At 39.1% G+C, this 19,394-nt stretch overlaps 4 protein-coding genes across 11 annotated transcripts; 1 reads left to right on the top strand and 3 right to left on the bottom strand.

Moving 5' to 3' along the window:
• The first annotated feature begins 1,384 nt into the window (after positions 1–1,384).
• LOC135608262 (mediator of RNA polymerase II transcription subunit 32-like) lies at positions 1,385–7,370 on the top strand. Of its 8 annotated transcripts, none has more exons than XR_010485470.1 (4): positions 1,385–1,934; positions 2,163–2,219; positions 4,599–4,701; positions 6,830–7,370. XR_010485470.1 is itself a non-coding variant. In XM_065100944.1 (2 exons), the coding sequence occupies exon 1, from the start codon at positions 1,464–1,466 to the stop codon at positions 1,911–1,913; it is 450 nt and encodes a 149-aa protein (XP_064957016.1). In that variant the 5' UTR covers positions 1,385–1,463; the 3' UTR covers positions 2,163–2,336. The 8 variants fall into 8 exon arrangements, 2 of the variants coding, with proteins under 2 accessions (XP_064957016.1, XP_064957015.1); XR_010485471.1 differs by having other exon boundaries at positions 4,590–4,701; XR_010485473.1 differs by lacking the exon at positions 6,830–7,370 and having other exon boundaries at positions 1,385–1,913; positions 4,599–4,770.
• On the bottom strand, positions 4,966–9,934 carry LOC103978768 (cysteine synthase 2). Its single transcript, XM_009394692.3, has 6 exons — positions 9,631–9,934; positions 9,388–9,462; positions 8,730–8,873; positions 7,199–7,585; positions 6,870–7,105; positions 4,966–5,588 (listed from the first exon to the last, which is right to left on the bottom strand). The coding sequence occupies exons 1-6, from the start codon at positions 9,913–9,915 to the stop codon at positions 5,366–5,368; spliced, it is 1,350 nt and encodes a 449-aa protein (XP_009392967.3). The 5' UTR covers positions 9,916–9,934; the 3' UTR covers positions 4,966–5,365.
• Positions 9,935–11,628: 1,694 nt separating this feature from the next.
• On the bottom strand, positions 11,629–12,437 carry LOC103978767 (uncharacterized). Its single transcript, XM_009394691.3, has one exon. The coding sequence runs from the start codon at positions 12,414–12,416 to the stop codon at positions 11,793–11,795; it is 624 nt and encodes a 207-aa protein (XP_009392966.3). The 5' UTR covers positions 12,417–12,437; the 3' UTR covers positions 11,629–11,792.
• A 1,385-nt stretch (positions 12,438–13,822) lies between these two features.
• Positions 13,823–18,906, bottom strand: LOC135608261 (SNF1-related protein kinase regulatory subunit beta-2-like). The gene is made up of 4 exons (XM_065100942.1): positions 17,966–18,906; positions 15,238–15,416; positions 14,983–15,145; positions 13,823–14,297 (listed from the first exon to the last, which is right to left on the bottom strand). The coding sequence occupies exons 1-4, from the start codon at positions 18,113–18,115 to the stop codon at positions 13,974–13,976; spliced, it is 816 nt and encodes a 271-aa protein (XP_064957014.1). The 5' UTR covers positions 18,116–18,906; the 3' UTR covers positions 13,823–13,973.
• Between the last annotated feature and the right edge of the window lie 488 nt (positions 18,907–19,394).

The following is a 19,394-nucleotide window of genomic DNA, read 5'->3' as shown; positions in this document are numbered from 1 at the left end:
ATGACGGTTCTAGTTGATGGGAGGCTTGAACCATTAATCTAAGCCGTCCACCTCTTGCAATGTCTATTATTTTTCTGATATGATCTTATTTGATTGCATGAAAAATTTTAATCAAAAACATTCCTGTCTTGATTAATCTTTTCGACGTTATGTTGGCACGATTACCCAATAATTTTAATTTTTTTTATATATTTTAAAATAATGACAGTCTCGAAGTGTCAATTATCCGATATCTCGATGCTAAACGATCGATACCCCAACGTCAAATGCTAAACGGGTTTAGTTCTTGAAGTCTTTGCGTTCAAACTAAACCCGTTCTTGAAGCCAAAGCTTCGGGCAACAATGATGACAGGCGCAATGCCATTTCATCCATTTTCCGAATTGACGTGTTGTTTGGACTCTAATCATACACATATGTTCATTGCATGGATTCAATCATTCAATGAAATGATGCTTCCACGTAGTTAATTGTGGTCACTGTTTAGTTGTTCTGTCATATTATTATGAGAATATTTCTTCGTCACTGTCATTGTGAGCCTAAAATTTGACACCCATGTAATTTATAATATAATCTTAAACTCGATAATTTTGGTCGAATCGAAATTTGATGTAATATTAAGCATTTTAATGATGTAATATATTTGGATATCATATTTGATATGGCATGTGTCATTTCAAAGCTGACTAGATTTGATGGATTAAGTTTATATTCATTATGGATAATTGTCATATTATTAGTCCCCTCATTATAATTTAAAAATATTTTTTTCATGTCGCATTATAATATTTTAATAATTATTTTTGGTATAAAAAGGATAATGATTTCATAAGTTAATCTTTAAATCTTAGATAAACGTATTACGTGTGAGGATATTATTTGTCTATTTAGTATGTATTGAATATTTATGTCATAAGAAAAAATATATATATTTAAAAAATATATCACGTGTAGGGGAGATGAAAGAATGGGTTTAATGCTTATGCCCAGAGAGGATGCACTAAGTACTTTTTTGTGTAATGTATCTAATAAAGATAAAAACATATATATTACCTAAATTGATTTATCAATCACATATAAAGTAGTTAATACATTATGATCGAATAAAATATAATAATTTTATTATCTATCTAAAATAAAAATATATTATATAATATTATACTATACATGTTGATAAGGTCATCTTATAACATTCGCTTTATTTATCCTTCTCGAGGTCTAATTTCTTTGGATAAAAACTCTTTGGTTTCCACCTTTGATGTGGCTTCTGTGATCTCAGCCTTTGTAATCCCGTGATCATCGAATGAGTCTCACGAATCACGTAATGTGACAGGATCAAACTGCTTTAAGATCCGTGAATGGCCAACGATATACTCGATGGTTCGTACTGATCTTATCTGGGCCGCCCGGTCGCAGTTGACCCTTCTCTCTCCCGTCACCGACGACCACGCATCGGGCGGAGGCGATGGAGAGCACCGTGGAGGCACTGAGCGCTGCCTATGACGAGTTCGTAGCTGCGGCGGCGGCCGCCCTGGAGGCAAAGGAGCAGTCCGGCGGGCAGAAGACGCCCGTCACCGACGCCGCGCTCGAGGCCTTCAAGCAGCGGTGGGAACTCTTCCGCGTCGCCTGCGACCAGGCCGAGGAGTTCGTCGAGTCCATGAAGCAGCGCATCGGCTCCGAGTGCTTAGTCGACGAGGCAACCGGCGCCGCCCCCTCCAAGGCTGGCCGCCCTGCCACGGCACCCGGGATCCCGCCCATCAGCGCCGTCCGGCTCGAGCAGATGAGCAAGGCCGTCAGGTGGCTCGTCATCGAGCTCCAGAACGGGTCCGGGGTTGGCGCAGCCGCCGCCGCTGCGGCCCATCCCCATGTTTCCGCGCCCTTCGACGCCCGGTTCTCCGAGGACGCCGGGCAATAGGTGCGCGTGATCCCTTGTTAGGTATTTCTTGTACCCCGTAATCATCGGCGTGAAATTATGATTTCTGTCGGCCTTATGTTGTGATCTTATCTTCTAATGCTCGAATGTTCTTATTTTCCCTGATGGTTTGTTCAAGTTCATAACCTTAATATTGAGAACGCGAATTGGGATTGGGTTTACTGCAATGCATTTCTAAATGATACAAACATTTGATCTTTGGAACTTGTGACAGTGAACTCTTCTTTGTAGGTGAGAGGAAGAGGCAAAATGGTGTTCTCGGAGACAGGACAGCATCTGCATTCAGTAGTAAGAACTCGTGCTCATAGTTTGTTGGGACTCTCTTGAAATATGTACAAGATTTGCTGCCATTCTAATCCTGTGAGACTGGAAAATGGTTAATGGGATGTCACTAATTTAGAACTCTCTTAAGCTGTGTAGATCTCAAAGAGTATTTCTTCTTGTTTGTCATCTTCCATATAAGTTCTCTTTGCATGCTCTCCTCATATCTGATATGATAATCTTCATTTTATTTCTCAGTTATGCCGGCCTTATTTGCCAATAATTTTTTTTCCACCAAATTGGCATGTCTATAAACAATGAAGTATTTAATTCTTATTGACAAATTTGAAAATTCTACTGGTTTTTAAAATTATTATAAGAACATTTTAATGCTCTTAAGTCTCAAATCTGCTATATATATATATATATATATATCCAATTCCTAACATAGAAAGTTAGAACCAATTGCTAGCGGCTCCTTAAACTAATGTAAGAGCATTGGAATGGTCTCAGGTCTAAACTCTCCTACTGTTTTGTTGACATACTAATTTATTGATCTCATGCTCGCTTAAGATGAGTTATATTATTATAAAAGCTACTTTATATAATATAACCATGAACGCTATTTGTGTCTTTTTATTTTGTTTTAGTGACAATCCTCCCATATACACAATTAGGACTCATAATTGATTTATATATTTGACATCTCATAAGACTGCAGCGTCAATTTTTTACTGTTCCAAGGATTTTTATTGCCTTAACTGTTCTTAAAATGGTAGAGGCCCCAGATCTTATTATGTTAAGTAGTTTTTCTAATTTCTAGCAATTAGGTTATGCGGTTCTTTTTTTTCTTTCCATGTTTTTAGAAAACTTAGGGATTCTGTTTCGACTAATTGATCATCTATTAACGTTCTTGTCGGGCCTGGTTTACAGTTTTTGTTCTTCTTTTGATTTTTCCTTAGTTTTTATGCAATTTCCTGTTTACTTTCCTGTCGTATATTTGGCAAACAGTTTTGGCCCTTCCATCTGAAACCTTGTTTGGTCTCAATGTAACCACTTCATACTCGTAATGCTCTGGATGAGTGTTGAAATCATGATCCCGAAAATTTTTACAGTGAACTTGAGTGTATCTGACTACTTAGTGCTTTTATCTTATGTTTGTGTGAACATTTTTTCTACTATATCCTTTAAATTTGAGGTCCTCTCCTATAGATATTTGTTATGGCACAATGTTTTCCCACTTCATTCGTTTTTTGAGCTGAAGGTTTATGTCTTATAACTTGCGTGGACTGCACCACTAGATTAAGCATCCGCACGATGGAACCAACAGTTTCTTTTTCCAGCTCGACCTTTACTTTCCTGTTGCTTAATATCACTGCAATGATATTAGTATTCTTACGGATGATGCAATCAATGAAGAGAAGATCATGAACTTTTTGCCTCATGTACAGTGGATGAGGCTTGTTGCTTAGTCCTGTTGCTTAATATCGCTTCAATGATATTAGTATTCTTACGGATGATGCAATCAATGAAGAGAAGATCATGAACTTTTTGCCTTGTGTACAGCGGATGAGGCTTTGTTGCTTATTCATAGTAGCATGAGTAGAGCATGCTTTCTTTTGAATGGAACAAACTTTCATACCTTGAGGTAGGAAATTTTGTTACTAAATTATTTGCATTCGGATCTTACAGGTTGTCCTACCAATGAACACTTTGTGGTCTTTATGGTCTTGCTCTTTAGTGCCAAGCATGTTATACTTGCAATTGTAGTGCTAACAGATGACATGCCGATAATAAGTAAACATTTGGTCCGCAAATTTTCTTAAATGAGTAAACATTCTTATGATGCAAAATGGAGAACCATGTGTTTCAGTTACTATGTATTTGTTTTTGTTGCAGTCGCACGACATTTCTTTATATTCAAAAAGCAGGAAATGAGGTTGTCCCGAACATGTGTCTCGACTTTTCACCGCTGTAGCCGTAATTATTAAGATTAAGTTCGGAGAATGGTTCATCATAGTCAAGAAATTTGTGATAACACTCTGGCATGTCCATCTTTCCTTACCCTGTGTTAAGCATTTCTTTCCTCTCCTGTTGTAGTTTGAGACCCATAATGAAATTATACCCTGTTCTGCTACTGATGTGCACCTCCTTTGTCTTAATTGACTCTGCCTTTGTCATCTGAACACACTTTTGAGATCATAAAATGAACCATTTCAGAGTGTGATAGTTTATTATTGAACTCGGACATATTCAGGTACTTTTCATGCAAGAAAAACAACTTTTGCTTTAATTTTTTTCTTTTGAACAATTTTAGCGACTGTTTGTAAAATCTTATAATTGTTCGTCGATTTTTTTTACTTGCATGTCTCCTGTTTCAATAATTCTTTCAATTAGTTCATGCAGATAATCTACTCATAAGAAGAACAAAAAAAGTTAGCGTCCGATCCATCCAGAACGGATAATTCTTTGCGGCTCGAAGTGCTTATTCCAGTGATAACTTTAGATGGTAATTTTTCTCTGAACACATTCTACTATATTGTTACTATGAATGTTGAAAGAGCTTCTCTTCTAAGCATTTGGCGGGGGTTGTGTGTATCGTTATTAGTTTTAATCACTAATCTTGTCGGGTTCGGATTGAAAATGAGCTTATACGGATTATAAAGGGATCCGATCCATATCCAACCCGGCAAGCATATTGGATTTCGGCCGAAATGGAGATTCATACCCAAAATTTAGACACAAAAAATCCAAAAGTTGGACGCTCAGAACATAAAAAGGAAGTAGAAAAGAAAGGAAACTCTTAATCATCCAAGTCCCATGAACAAAAAACTAAGATCCTCAGATCCCTAGAATAAATGTAAGCAAACAATAGGAACTCCACATAAATAACTCTAAACAACAATACCTGTTGGCAAAGCTTCTCAAGCAAGAACACACACCTCTCGCATTTATGAAGAGACTTCATGCATGATCTCTTGCTCCATCATAAAATGCATTAAGATAAGCATGATGAGAGCTTCAGTGGCAAATCTCCTGAGATGCCACATCTGTATTCAGCACAGATGGTAGCAACGAGAAGAAATCCCTGAATTGCTCAGGCAGTTACCTTTCCACAAGATGGATGCCGATATATGTGTATGAATTCTGGCACGCCGCCAGGCTATACAACTTCAAGAGCGATCGAGAAACTCCAGACCGGTCGCAGTTGGTGTCAGTCCATGATCGACCAGATATTGAGCATTACAGAACTTGCTCAGATGCCTCATCCCGCTGTCACATAAAATTGTTACGATCGTGTGTCCTGGACCTAAGGATCGTGCCAATCGTACAGCTCCAACGCAGTTCATCGCTGAGGAACTCCCGAGAAATAGTCCATCCTTCTTCAGAAGAAACCTGAGAGGATATATATGAGAAAGTATATATATACATGTACTTGCTGTTCATAAACTTGGTTAGGATCGAGGAAATACATGTAATAAAAAAAAAAATAAAAAACCAGAATCAACCATCATTTTGGATAGTTGTTTCACTATGGAGGATAGCAGGACAAACCATCGGTTCATGAGGTAAACTGCAACGTCTAGATATCGGAAGAGGAAGGAAAAAGAACTTGCTAAAGGAGTTCAAACTTATTTATACAGAATAACTCTGTTAAAGAAGATCAATCTAAATGATGTGAATAATGAGACTACCACTCTCAGGCAATGGAATCACAAGTAATGATATTAAGCATTAAACTTCAGGTTGTAGAGTGAAAGATACAACCTGAAAGATCAACTGACGAGATGCTGGGGTCCATATTTCATCAAAATCAGAAACAAAAGCTATTTTAAGATGTCCAAAAAAGCAATTTTTCTAACTGATCCAATGAATATAGTAAAAGTCAGCGACTTCACAACCAGACTAGTTTTTTTAATTCACAATGTTCCTCAGTGGCGCGTCTTAAGTTGGCCACTTGATAAGCTTATTTATGTTTGAAGACCTAAAATTTTTCTAACCAGTTCATCAAAGTTAACTCTGGAAACAAGAATATGCAGCTTAGGCTTGAAACAATCACGAAAAATTTCAGGAAACCTATCTGACATATAGACAGAGTTGATGTTGTCCAGCACCCAAAAACGCATTCTAAAACCATATTCCAGAAATGTAATGATGACCTTAAATGAGCAGAAACCATGTATAATTTAACAAACAAAATTTCATGAGCCACTCCAACAACAAAACATTCATAGACTAATTAATTATGCCAAATGATCACAGTTTCTAATTCAAGAATGTCAGTCTATTCAAATAAGACACATTTGTTTATGAGTGATAAGATTCACTGGCACCCCTAGAATATTTGTCAGAGAAAATAGTGACAGAATCAGAAAAGAACCATGCAACCTTCATAGACAACTGTTATGTTAATGCATCTCTATATCTTCGAAGATATATGTCGTCTGACATCATCAATGGATTGGAACTGTAATCATGAGAGCGCTGTCATACAAACGGTGCTACAAGAAGTAACAAGTCCAGTCTTTCTCTTTCCAATTTCGTAAATATGTTAGCATCTTAATTTGCCCATACAGAAAATATCTATATACCTGGGATACTTTCCTTTTTTTATTCTCTTTTTAAATTATATGCAGGCACTAATTGAATATGATTGTCTGGAAGTTTAGCATGCACCTGGACATTTCAACAGCCTCTCTATCGGTGCCTCGGTAAGCTCCATCCAACTCGGCCATCATGAAATTCTTGGTCAATCTGTTGATTCCAATTCCTTCCGTTATAGTATCAAAAGGGTTCTTCAGGCGCCGGCCCTCTGCCTCCTCCTTCGTATACATTACTCCTCTCGTGACCTTATTGAACAGACCAGACCCCGGGGGATCAATAAGGAAGCACTTAATATTTGGATTTTTTTCCTGGATAAGAAAACATCAAGATAGTAGAAGGATAAAAAAGAAGAGCAAAGCATTAGATATAGCATAAAATCTAATGTACAAACAATGATGAACCTTGAGAAACTGTGATATTCCAGCAATCGTGCCACCTGTACCGGCAGCAGCAACAAAGGCATGCAATTTCCCTTGAGTTTGCTCCCATATCTCAGGACCAGTCCATTCATAGTGGGCCCTGAAGTTTGCTAGGTTTTCAAACTGATCAGCAAAGAAACCACCTTTATTATCAGCAGAGCAAGGATGACCTTCTGTTTGCTTTGGTGCATGACCATTCATTTGCAGCAAGTCTATGCCTTTAATTTTATCAGCTTCAATTGGAATTGCAGCTCTATTTGTAGCCTCTAAGGCCCTCCTCCTTGCGACATTAACATAGTGGTCTTTGTGTGTAATAGAGACAGGCCTTACTCTTTCCACGGTAGCTCCAAGAGCCTCAATTATTTGAGACTGAAAGAATATCCAGAGTTGAAAATTAAACAATAAACAGAAAGACAACTGTATTCAAGTAAAACAGGGAGAAACTAATTTTCCTTGTGTTGTATCTTTCGACATAATATGCAGCCACCTTTAAGATACAATCATTTCTTTTGTCATATTTTTTATGTTTATACTACTCAGATTCAATAAGGTTGAATTTTCAGTCTTTTGGTCTGATTTCCATGCTAAACCTCTTTTGATAACAAATAAGCCAGTATTATCAATCCAAAAGAGAGGTATGGTTTGTTTAGGTGTTATCTTGATCTAAAGCCTTGAAGGTGTGTGCAATGTGCATGTATGGATTTAAACCTACAACTGAAACCAAAGATCAAACAGAACTAAAATTTGCATCCATCTTTCAAGGAGTACTTGCACCTCCAATTCCTATTCAGTATTTCACTCATCTACTATGGTGATTATCAACCAGAAGCTTATCGGCTCTATTTTCCTGTGAGCTCCTATGCTTCAACTTTCTTCCAGGAAGTCGTTTGACATGTGTGAGTGAGTGAGTGAGTGAGAGTGAGAAAGAGAGAGAGAGTTGTTAAAATAGTTTCTGAATTGCGTGAATGCAATCCCTTAAATGAAATGATTCCTCAGATTATAGCAACATGTTTCCAAGAGAAATTTGAAAAACATACGTATAGGTGGCAGTTCTAAGTGCTAACTTTAACCTAAGATATACAAAATATTTGAACTTTGCAAGGAAGCACCACTCAACCCCAAAAGCTTATGAGGCCAACATGTTAGGACTAAGAATACAAACACCAATTAAAAGACACAATATCATAACAGATTCACAACTTGCTTCAGTCATGGATCTAGAGACCCGGTAGTACCCTGAGTGTCTATGATCAACAAATCTCTATTGACCAACATTCACGGGCACACACTGGCATTGATCCAAAGAACAAAATATTCTTTGCATGTACTATCCGATTCTTTACTAAAAACTACTTGCAGAATGTAATGAAATGATATTTAGTCAATTTAGAAGAACATCAACAAATTTGAGCACGGGCAAAATCAAAGAACATGTTGACTGCAAATTGATTGCATAATGCAATATACGGTACAGGCAAAAGATCAAAAGATGAAATTAGGATGATGGACCAACCTTTTCAATGGCAACATCATCAGGAATAACAACATGACATTTACATCCATATGCAGGAGCAATTGTCGCTAGGCTAATTGCGGTACTTCCAGCACTTCCCTCGGTCACGACACCACCTGGCATGAGGCCCCCAGAATCTAGTGCCTACATAAAATTACATTTCGATGATGACAAGTATGGCATGTCATTATAAAAAAGTTCAATTGATTACATTTTGCAGTCTATATTTCATCGATAAGATATTAAAGCTTGACATTATTCAATAAAATACAAAATTTATGACCAAGCACATAAGATATATCAGTGGGACTTTTCACATATTTATCAGACATGCCAGAACATAGATAAAAAACAATGACAAAAACAGTAATGTTGCTGTTTTCCTATCTTCTTATTGCCTTCATTGCCTTATCAGAGTGCGACTGCGAAAATGTTCCCCCCTACCAAATAAAATGAGTAAAGTAGTGATGTCATATCATCAAGTATATTCTTGAATACCAAGATAGAAATCCATGGCCAACAACGACGACAGAATAAACCAAAAGGCTCGCTTGCGAAGAAGAAAGCTTTGGTTGTCAAATTGGCATGTTTGAAGTCATTTCTTTCACTCTCGGCTGATAGAAACAAATGACTAGTAGATTATAGATCATGCACTCACTTCTTCAATGATTTTGACCGCCACCCGGTCTTTCACGCTCCCCCCAGGGTTCAAGAACTCGGCTTTCCCAAGAATCTGAAAGATAAACGAAAGGAAAATCCACAAATCAAGACAAAGAACCAATGAGTTCTCGAATCAAGTTAAAGACATGAAAAGATGTCTTACTCAGCCATCAAGAATCGCCAAGAAAAATCTAGCGAGGATATAAAAGATCCAATCTTTTTGGATAAAAAATATCTTTACCTCACACCCAGTGGCATCAGAAAGGCTGTTGATTCTGATTAGAGGCGTGTTGCCGACGGCGTCGACAAGGCCGTTCCTCTTCCCGCGACTCTTATGCCGACGGTAGTTTCCACGATCTCTAAGCCACGGGAGCTTGAATCCGTGGCCGGAGAGGAGGAGGTAGGAGAGAAGGGCGGCCGAAAGAACAGCTGCGGCCGTGGCCGTTAGAACGTCGGCGGTCTTCACCGCCGCCATCTCTCTCCCCTCTCTCTCGCCTGGGTCGGGGTGAGTCCCAATTGATCGCATGCACGAAATTAGACGCACATGATGCTCTTCGTCGCGTACATGGACGGTCCTGATCAAATTTGATATGAGCTATTTGGTTGCGTCAAACCACCTCATCGTATTCCAATTTTCGGAATCTTTGTCCTTTTAAAGGATTATTTACCCTTTTCTTTTAATATTTTCAGGAATTATCATAATAATATTGTCCTTCATATTTTTAATTAAACGTATGTCATTTAATAGTTTGCTCATGTTGTTGTAAATCATTATGTTGATTTATAACAATATAATGATTTATAATCAACGGTTTAACTTTTTATTATATCAATTATGAAAGTCTTTTTAATTTATTATATTTCAATTATGAATATATATATATATATATATATATATATATCCAATTGTTCATTACCCACATAATTTTTATTATTTTTATAAAAATAGTATTATTTAATAATGGATGAATTCTCGAGAAAAATCTCTCTTTTTATGGGTTACATTTTCAGAATTTCAAAATACTTCCAATCATTTATCACTTTTCCTATGAATCGGTCCATAGTAAACCCAACTTAGTTATTGTATTCTATACTATTACAATATTTTCAGTAATATAGGAAAATACTGTAATGCAATACTATTAACAATTATAGTGCAAAAATAATGTAATTTCTGTTGCGTTACAATGATTTCCTAATATTCTTTAAAATACTATAACATAGAATTAAAATATTAAATATAATATAATATAATATAACACTGAATAAAAATAATATATTATGAACATATTCATAGGAAAAGAAAGTAAAAGAAATAGACAAGGGGTAGGTGGTTGATTGTTAATTTAAGGGTATTTTAGGAATTATAAAAAGATGTTCTTAGAAAATTCTAAAACAAATATTTTTTAAAATTTTATTTTATTTTTTTTACATTTTAAATAATCTATTTATAAATAAATATAAATAATTTTCTTTTTTTTTTCTTTTTATTGGATGATATCGAGAACGACGAGTGAGATCGGACACTACCAAACGACATCAACAAGGATAAATAATAGATTATAGGAAAAAATAAAATAAAATCAGTAATATTGAGTCTATAAATAATAAAATAATATTTTATTATTAAAAAAAAGCCAAACTTGAAAGGAAGGTACGAACGATAAGCTTCTGTAAAATATAATGCGAAGTCGCACTGCCAAGCCTTCATATTGGCTATGAAGTTTTCTTGATGATATCATGGAATCATCTATTCACGGTATCCATCTACCCACATTTTGTCGATACCTCTTTTTCTTCCTTTCATCTCATCATCTTCATCTTTAATGGATAATATTGAGAAAGACGAGTGAGATCGGACGATACCGAACGACATTAACAAGGCTAAATAAGAGATTATAAGGAAAAATAAAATAAAATCAGTAATAATGAGTCTATAAATAATAAAATAATATATTTATTATTTAAAAAAATTTGCCAAAACTAGAAAGGAAGGTATGAAAGGTAAGCTACTTAGAAAATATAACGCGAAGCCGCACTGCCAAGTCTTCGTATTGACTATGAAGTCTTCTTGATGATATCATGGAATCATCTTTTCATGGTCTTCGTCTACTCACATGTTGTCGATGCCTCGAGTGGAAATCTCCTTTGGAACCTAATGAGATCACAATCACAGCTAGCTTTTGGATCTCATGAATCCCAATTGACCCGAGTGGTTGACTCCGTATGCACAAACAAGTTCGATCAACTCCAATTCCAAGATCATCGAATCATTGTGCCAATCCACTAAGGTTTAATGTACACCTCAACTCTGATCGCGAGAGCGAGAGCGAGAAGAGACAGAGCACGAAAGAAAAGAGAAGAGAAAACTGTTTCCAGAGAATGCATGAAGCTTCTGCAATCTCAGACCACAACAAGCTGACGAGCCTCCATTCTTCTCTCGTTCTTCACCCGCTCTATGAACGCCTCGAACTTCTTGTTCAACTCATCTATGTTCTCGTCCTCCGCCTCATCCTCATCAACCCTCTCCGTGTCCATTCCCTCCACCGCAACCAATTCAAGAGATGCATCACCTCCCGCTTCAGCCTTCTCTTCCACCTCGCACTCTTTGGTTTCGGGGCCGCTTGTCACCGCCGCCTTCTCCTCCACGGGGCACGGTTTAGCTGTAGCAGATTCCGTCTCGGGGTCGCCACGATCAAGTCGGAGCTGTTTGTGGTCGGATTCCTCGTCGGAGTTGTTGGTGGTGGGGGCGAAGAAGCCGAGCAGGCCGGAGTCCCTGGTGACGAGCAAGAGGAGGGCGTTGCAGAAGAGGAGCATGGCCTTCCTGCTGATGAAGTGGTCGAGGTCATGGAGAAGGGTCGAGGTGAATTGGACGGAAAGGAGACGGACGTAGCAGGAGTGCCAATAAGAGAGGACCAAGAAGAGGACGGAGACGGGGAGGAGGAATCGGATGAAGGCGTGATCGACGGCAGCTCCGCGCCTCGGTTGCTTCGCTGCGTCCATCACACAGTCTCGATCTCTTCTCATGGGTGGCGAAAGGCATTGTCGTGATGTCTCACTTATACAGGATCACGCTTGGAGAGACGATGACAGTGTCAACTGCAGCTCAGTGGATCAGCTGCATGGACGGAGACAGCTCCTGAAGCTTGTGTTCCACTCTCATGCATCTGATCTCGGTGGGTCCATTCTCAGACACGGCACTGATTCGTAGGAGAGGCTGAAGCATGCCGCGGGTCCAACTGCAATCGATCACATGAAGTCGCTATGAAGTTGCTCTGTAAGATACTGGAAGGTGACCTCAAGTCAACATAGACTTCGTCAATGGGCAGCAAGACAAAAGACAACGAAGCTTTAATGCTTTAAGTTTCCCAATCTCTTCTCAAAGATTGACGTCGAAAGACTTTGACTCTTCAAGTCGATGTTCAACACTCTGGTTTGACATGTGTTACAGACTTGATGATGAGCCAAGAACGAGTAAGAACAGTAAATAAGATCAATAACCTTCAAATCCGTAGCTCATTCTAACAAGTTGGGGCTGTTTTTGGTTGCAGGTGGAGTGGCAAGAACAGTAAATTTGTGTTCTCACTTCATCGGAGTAATTGCATCTTCTACTCCACAATTGATGCTTGACTCACATCAGCCGGATAAAGAAGAAAGGTATGTAGCTGTCTTGTCCGTTGATGGAACTTTCCTAAGGAACAGGATGTGAATAGGTGTGAACATCGAGTTCAAATTTGCGGCTCTCATTCAACAAGCTTGGTACTTGCTTTTGACCTACATGGTTCTTTGTTCCAAGTCTCGTGTTCTTCCTGTTTGCTCCTGATGATCCGGTTTAGAAGGATGATGATACCTTCTCAAGAAATCCCATATACAAAATGTAAGCTTTCTTGATCATGACTTCAAGGTGAACAGACAATGAATACTGGAAAAAGTAGGAAACAGAGATTACTGTTTGGTAATCTCCATAAATGTCAGACAGAGAATGAGACAATTTAAGCATTCTTTGGTGTGGAAATTCATCCATGTAGTAGAGTAATAATACCTTATGAAGAAATCCCATATACAAAACAAGCTTTCTTGATCATGACTTCAAAGGTGAACAGACAAAAAATACTGGAAAAAGCAGGAAACAGAGATTGCTACTTGGTAATCTCCATGAACATCAGAGCATGTAACATTTTAAGCATTCTTTGTTGTGGAAGTTCATGCAGTAGGCAGGAGGAGTATGATCTAATACAATATTCTTGTCTCAAAGAGTCAACAATCTTGTACAATGATCTCAATCTCCCATATACACATCGAAACACCTTGTGATTTGTAAAACACACTGATTTCACTCTCAATAAATTTCAAATCCATGTTCTTTGATATCTGTTAACCAGAGAATAAAAAAGAAACCATGGTTCTCAAACTTTTAGCAGGAAGAAGCATCAGAGCAAGTAATAATTGCTTTTCACATGAACATAGATATGTGTTCATCCTTCACGGAAGTCCTATTAAGTAACATTACAGTTTTATTGAACATAGACCAGAACAATGGTGCCATGAGTTTTGACAGGTACACTAACCAGCTATATCTGTACATCATCTTGCTATGGACTTGTACAGTATCACAGTGACATGCTTGGAGAGAAACCTATGAGTTTTTCCAAGTGCCACAACAGGCTGACTGCTCTTCCCTTTCTGAATATAGAGATGATTTAGCACCACATGCGGAGGCCTCGTGAGAGAGGAAGGGCAATCCATGGCGGCTGGTGCGTTCAGAACGGTAACGTGCAGCTGCGGAGGTAGAAGCGGTGGCTCTTTTCGGTAGTCCTCTGAACCAAGTGGTGAGTTGCTGTAGCTTGATTCTGGCGATTGAGGCATTTCGAAACCCGCAACACCTCCTAAATCCTCTGGGACAAAATCCTGCGGCACGATAAACTGTTGTACTAAGCTTGGATATTTAGTTGTGAACTTCCCTTTCATTAATTTCGGCTTATGTCTAACCATGAGATGTCAACCAAAAGAGATCTTATCAAAACCTATATGAATTTTGGAGGACTGTTCACCGTTAATTAATACTAGGCAATAGACAAGTTGGTCACAGGCACAATTGGTTTAAGGCACAAATGCAGCAACACTTAAAAGAGAGATGCACAAATTTTACAGGAAGTATATTCTTCGATCCAGAAATTGTGTCGCTCAATCGTTGTTATGGTATGCATGCATTTACAAATTTGCTTTTCAGTTGAGAGAATGGTGTGCCAAATGGCACTAAAACTAACTATTTGCGACATGATATTCTTCCTAGGAGAAAATACATGGTAAATTTCATGAAACACATTAACTAAAGGAGAAAATGTCAAAGAATTATCTCTTGATAAATAAATTTAAGGAACTAAAGTTCATGAAACACATAAACTATAAGAAGACACTGTTTAAAAATTGTCTCTCGATAAATAAAAATAAGGTGCCGAATTTTGTCAGTCTACCACAACTAAAATATATACAAGCGAACAAACACTTCTTCCATTAAAGTAAACAATGCAAAAGAAATTAGCACTCAAATGAAAAGAAGGATCAACAGTTCAACAGTTCAAGAAAAAGCTACCTGCAAGTCTAAAATGTTATGGATATTTCCCATATCATCGTTCATCCATGGGACGTCAGGGGCATATCTCCGTTCTCCATCCACAATGAATCTGTATTGGTAGAAACCTGAAGGAAGCACCATCATAACTGTAAAATCCTTGCCTGATCTTTCTAAGGGCTTCCTGCAATAACACAAAACAATATATAACCTCCTTCGACCGCTACATCTTATCTTAACAAGTAGAGTTTGGGTACAAAATCTGGTTCATGGTACTTTGTCATCCAGTTATCCCAAGATCCTTCCACAAAGACTTCCCTGCCGCCATGGCCCCAAGTAATCATTGTTGGAATCCCTTGAACATCGAGGGCATCCTCATACATTGGGGAATTTAGCGTACATGAATCACTCGGTGAATGCATCTCTTCATGTCTTTGCAATGGAGTCATAGGGACCTGGAGAGGAAATAGAACATACGATATGGTATCCATCAGATTTTACTGAAACATATGAAGAGTATTAATTATATACTGAAGGCCCCAGAACCACATGGAGAACTCTGATGAAGGCAAAAACAAGTTTAAACATGGGAGAATGCATATGTAATCAATAGTAAGTCACCTTGTCAGCAACTAAGAAAATAAATGTATCTATGGTCACTCACGTATCCGTAACAAGTGATAAGATGGAGCATCAGATTCAAACAATCATAGGAAGCAAATAATTGCAAATATAGTAATATAATTATGGCTTTTGCAAAAAAGAACTTTAAATTTAAGGAAAATTGTCCTCCTGGATCAGCATTATAATCATAGTCTTGCTATCAGAAAACAATTGACCCATCCTGACTTCAAGCACACTGAACACACAACTTAAAATGCTATCCGGATAAAGATACTTGCTCTGGAACACACTGTCACGGACTTAGCTGGTTTTGCTTAAGTCGTGCGGCACTCTTGCGTGTCCGTCCACAAAGGTCAGCCTCCCAGAAACCTCCCATGGTCCCTTAGGACCCAAAAAAGAAAAAACGGGTTAGAGAAAACGCCTCACTCGGGATCCACAAGCAAATATTTCTGAAAACACTTCATAGACAATGCAAATTACAAACAGACTTTACAAGCACTGAACAATTGCACAACAAAGGGTCAAAATGATCTACTACAGACCGAAAATCTCTCACACGTGTCCACATGACACAACCTTTATTTACAAGCCTAAAGCGGCCACCAACCTAACTAAAATGAGACCATTAAGCCTTCGGTCGTCCCTCTACATGTTGTGCAGAGCATGAACATACCAAAAGACACGGACATACATAAGCATTACATCAAACATCCTGTTTAGAAGTTTGTTTGTGACAACACGGTGTCCTCTTATGTGATACCATCAACTATAAGCTGCCATGTTCACCCCTTAACCTAAACAAAGCCAGATTATATTTGCCGATCGCTAGAAAGATATTTGCTAGATGTGTTTTCTACATTCAGCTTGATATATATTTTGATCGGATTGCCATAAACCCAGAAGTTTAAGCTGTTATGAAAAGATCCAATACAATTACAAGATTTAACATTACCTATAAGCCGGATTACGCTTGATACATGAAGCTAGGTCCAAGTGCCATAGAGAAGAAAGGGTATTGCATAAGCATTAGTTCCGCAATGCGCAAAATAGAAAACATTAGATAAGATTTCAACGCATAACCTGGCTTTGATACCATGTCATTGCATCTAAAAGGTTAGGCCAATAGATGAGACATGATTTGATTTATATTCTTAATGCACATTGTTTAAATGAATGGATACTCAATTTGACATTCCAACACTCTGCTTGTCTGAAGAAAGATTTTTGTACTGTCATTAACATGTTCATTTCCATCATAAATCATATGTCCCGATCAATAAGTTCTAAGCTTTAATTTCTTCAACTTGCACTATAAAAAATTTATATTATGAGGTACCAGCCACAGGAAATTTTATCAATAGATATGTCATTAGCACCTGTTTGTTTCTACTTGATGATCAGGGAACTGACAACCAAAGTAGCCTTAAGAACACCCAAAAAATGATACAACTACAGAAATATATGATCCAACAAGGAAGCACCATTTTATCAGAAAATATATGAAACAACACTCATCCTATAATGACTCGAGCCTAATGGGCTAACTAGCCTATCAACTTCGTTTAGTCTAAACCATTGACTAAAATGCTTAAGCTGAAGTTGATAGTAGTATGCCCACTTTCGATATGGGACTAATCAGGGATGAGCCCCAACATAACTCAGATCAGGCCCTAGCATAGTGCATGTGAGGGGCAGCTCAGTGGTGGCTTCACGTCGTGACGAGTCCTCTGACTCCGTCTTCCGTCTACGGGTAGCCCTTTTCTACTCGAGCCCCCTCACCATGCCCAAATGCTAGGTCGACTCTGATACCAAATATAATGACTCGAGCCTGATGGGCTAACTGGCCTATCAACTTCGTTTAGTCTAAACCACTGACCAAAATGCTTAAGTTGAAGTTGATAGTAGTACACTCATCAGACCCTTATAAGTCAATCTTAGTCTTGCCCAATGTGGGACTAATCAGGGATGTTACACATCCAATTTCATGAAACTATCCTAACCAAAACCAGTTACCCAAATATATATCTGCAATGAACGAATACATCACGTAGTAAATGTGATAATCAACATAAGTTGACAGGAGAGATGATTAAATAAAGAAAAGATGCAATTTTCATAAGCAACACTTCTGAGCACACAGCAAAATTATCCAAACAATTATTGCAAATGAACCTGTATAAAACAACAATTGATCAACAATTGAATCTCTTCAGATACACCATCATTGGTAGTAAACAAACAAGAGAGACGCAGAACAAATGAAAGATCAACAAGGCAGTATAAGGCTTCTCCTCCCTGGTCTCGCCCATTTGGCATCTTGATCCGTTCATTAATCTGGAAAAGAACGTAGTAACAGATGAGGAAACCGAAGAAAGCTAACCTGGGGAGCGAAGAGTAGAGGAGACTGCGCTGCGCCTCTGGGGCTCTGAGGAGGGCTCTGCCCCATCAAATCCTCTGACCCTCTTTGACAGTGAGAGCTTCCACCCTGCCCCTCCTCTCCACCTTCCCTGACACTACTTGTATTCCCCATTACTACCTCCCTTTGATTTTTGATCCAAAAGGTTGGATTTTTGAGGACCAAATCAGCTTCTTGAATCACAAAAACCACGAATCCTTTTCCATTATGTAGAACATAAGTCCACACAACGTCATCCCGTTACCGAAGAAGCAAATAAGGAAACAAAGGCAAAAGCGAGCGCATCAAAGGAAGACAAAGCCACCAACTTCGTGAAAAGAACATCGAAAAATCTCAGCTTTACATCTGAACCTACTTCAAAGCTCAACCAAAAGGAAAAATCCAGGAAAAAGAAAGCAAAAATGCAAACACCTCGTAAAAAAGAAGGTTAGAGAGCGAGACAAAGGGAGGAGAAAAGGAGAAAAGGACTGGAATTTGGACAAAGCACTTTGGGGGGAAAAGAGAGACACATGTCTCCAGAAAACAGAGGAACGAAGGTGACCACCCACCCCCAGCTCCTGGAATTTCACTTGGGAGCATTAACAAGTCCTTCGAGGCTCCTCTCCTCTCACTCCTCCCATGGGTTTGGAAGTAACCATGGCTGGCCCTCCAAAGGAGAGACGAACCAGTGGCGAGCACTAGGATAGGGGGTGTGCACCGAAACAGAAGCGTCACTGTTCCCCACCAAAACCGATCCTGTAGCGTTCCCCGTTCCTTCGCGGTGCGGTGCGGTGCGGTGAGCGTTACCACCTGACGCGTGTCGGGTTGGCGCCCACTCGTGCCGGTGGCCCGCCCACGACCCACCCCGGAAAAGAGCACCGCGACGTGGCGGTGGTTCATGGGGGCGCTGCGGGTTGGTGGAGGTGGGACTGGAGTGACGGTGCGGACTCTAGGGTTGGAGATCGGATGTTATTCTCAAGGCAGGCGACAGGCTTTTCTCTCCTGGTTACCATTTGATGACGTGAGGTTTGGATTGGGAACCGATGCGGCTTCCCTTCCTCCCTTTAAGAACCTTAAAAAGAAAGAGGAAACAGGTGAGAAGCTACCCAATCCCTGTCATGAAAGGGGCTAAGTCGTCACACGAGGAATCCAAGTGGGGGCCCACGTCGTAGCTTCCTCGCGTGTCAAGCGAGTGTGAGCCTCCGCCCAAGGCCACCTTTCATTGGCGTATTCCCGTCTCCCCACTCGGGGCCAGACAAAGTTAGGCCTTTATAATGGGCCGGTTCGGCCCAAATTACACGATGAGGCCGCAGAAACTGAGCCACTGTCGACTGCATCTCACTCATTGAAGTAACTTGAAAGCAAATCAAAGCAGGATTTTGCACCCTTCTCCATACGGTCGTTGTACCTAATT

This window comes from Musa acuminata, chromosome BXJ2-3 (genome assembly GCF_036884655.1).
Source record: "Musa acuminata AAA Group cultivar baxijiao chromosome BXJ2-3, Cavendish_Baxijiao_AAA, whole genome shotgun sequence".
NCBI lineage: Eukaryota > Viridiplantae > Streptophyta > Magnoliopsida > Zingiberales > Musaceae > Musa > Musa acuminata.
This window is presented reverse-complemented; position numbering and strand designations above follow the sequence as displayed.

What these genes read in the sequence shown, in the direction of transcription:
- LOC103978768 (XM_009394692.3), bottom strand. Translation starts at nt 9,915, where the DNA reads ATGCGATCAATTGGGACTCACCCCGACCCAGGCGAGAGAGAGGGGAGA. An exon ending in ATGATGTTGCCATTGAAAAG is followed by an intron (nt 7,586 to 8,729) that starts GTTGGTCCATCA and finishes ATATTCTTTCAG; the next exon opens with TCTCAAATAATTGAGGCTCT. An exon ending in GAATATCACAGTTTCTCAAG is followed by an intron (nt 7,106 to 7,198) that starts GTTCATCATTGT and finishes TTTCTTATCCAG; the next exon opens with GAAAAAAATCCAAATATTAA.
- LOC135608261 (XM_065100942.1), bottom strand. Translation starts at nt 18,115, where the DNA reads ATGGGGAATACAAGTAGTGTCAGGGAAGGTGGAGAGGAGGGGCAGGGT. An exon ending in CTCTACTCTTCGCTCCCCAG is followed by an intron (nt 15,417 to 17,965) that starts GTTAGCTTTCTT and finishes TTTCCTCTCCAG; the next exon opens with GTCCCTATGACTCCATTGCA. An exon ending in TGGGATAACTGGATGACAAA is followed by an intron (nt 15,146 to 15,237) that starts GTACCATGAACC and finishes GTGTTATTGCAG; the next exon opens with GAAGCCCTTAGAAAGATCAG.
- LOC135608262 (XM_065100944.1), top strand. Translation starts at nt 1,464, where the DNA reads ATGGAGAGCACCGTGGAGGCACTGAGCGCTGCCTATGACGAGTTCGTA.
- LOC103978767 (XM_009394691.3), bottom strand. Translation starts at nt 12,416, where the DNA reads ATGAGAAGAGATCGAGACTGTGTGATGGACGCAGCGAAGCAACCGAGG.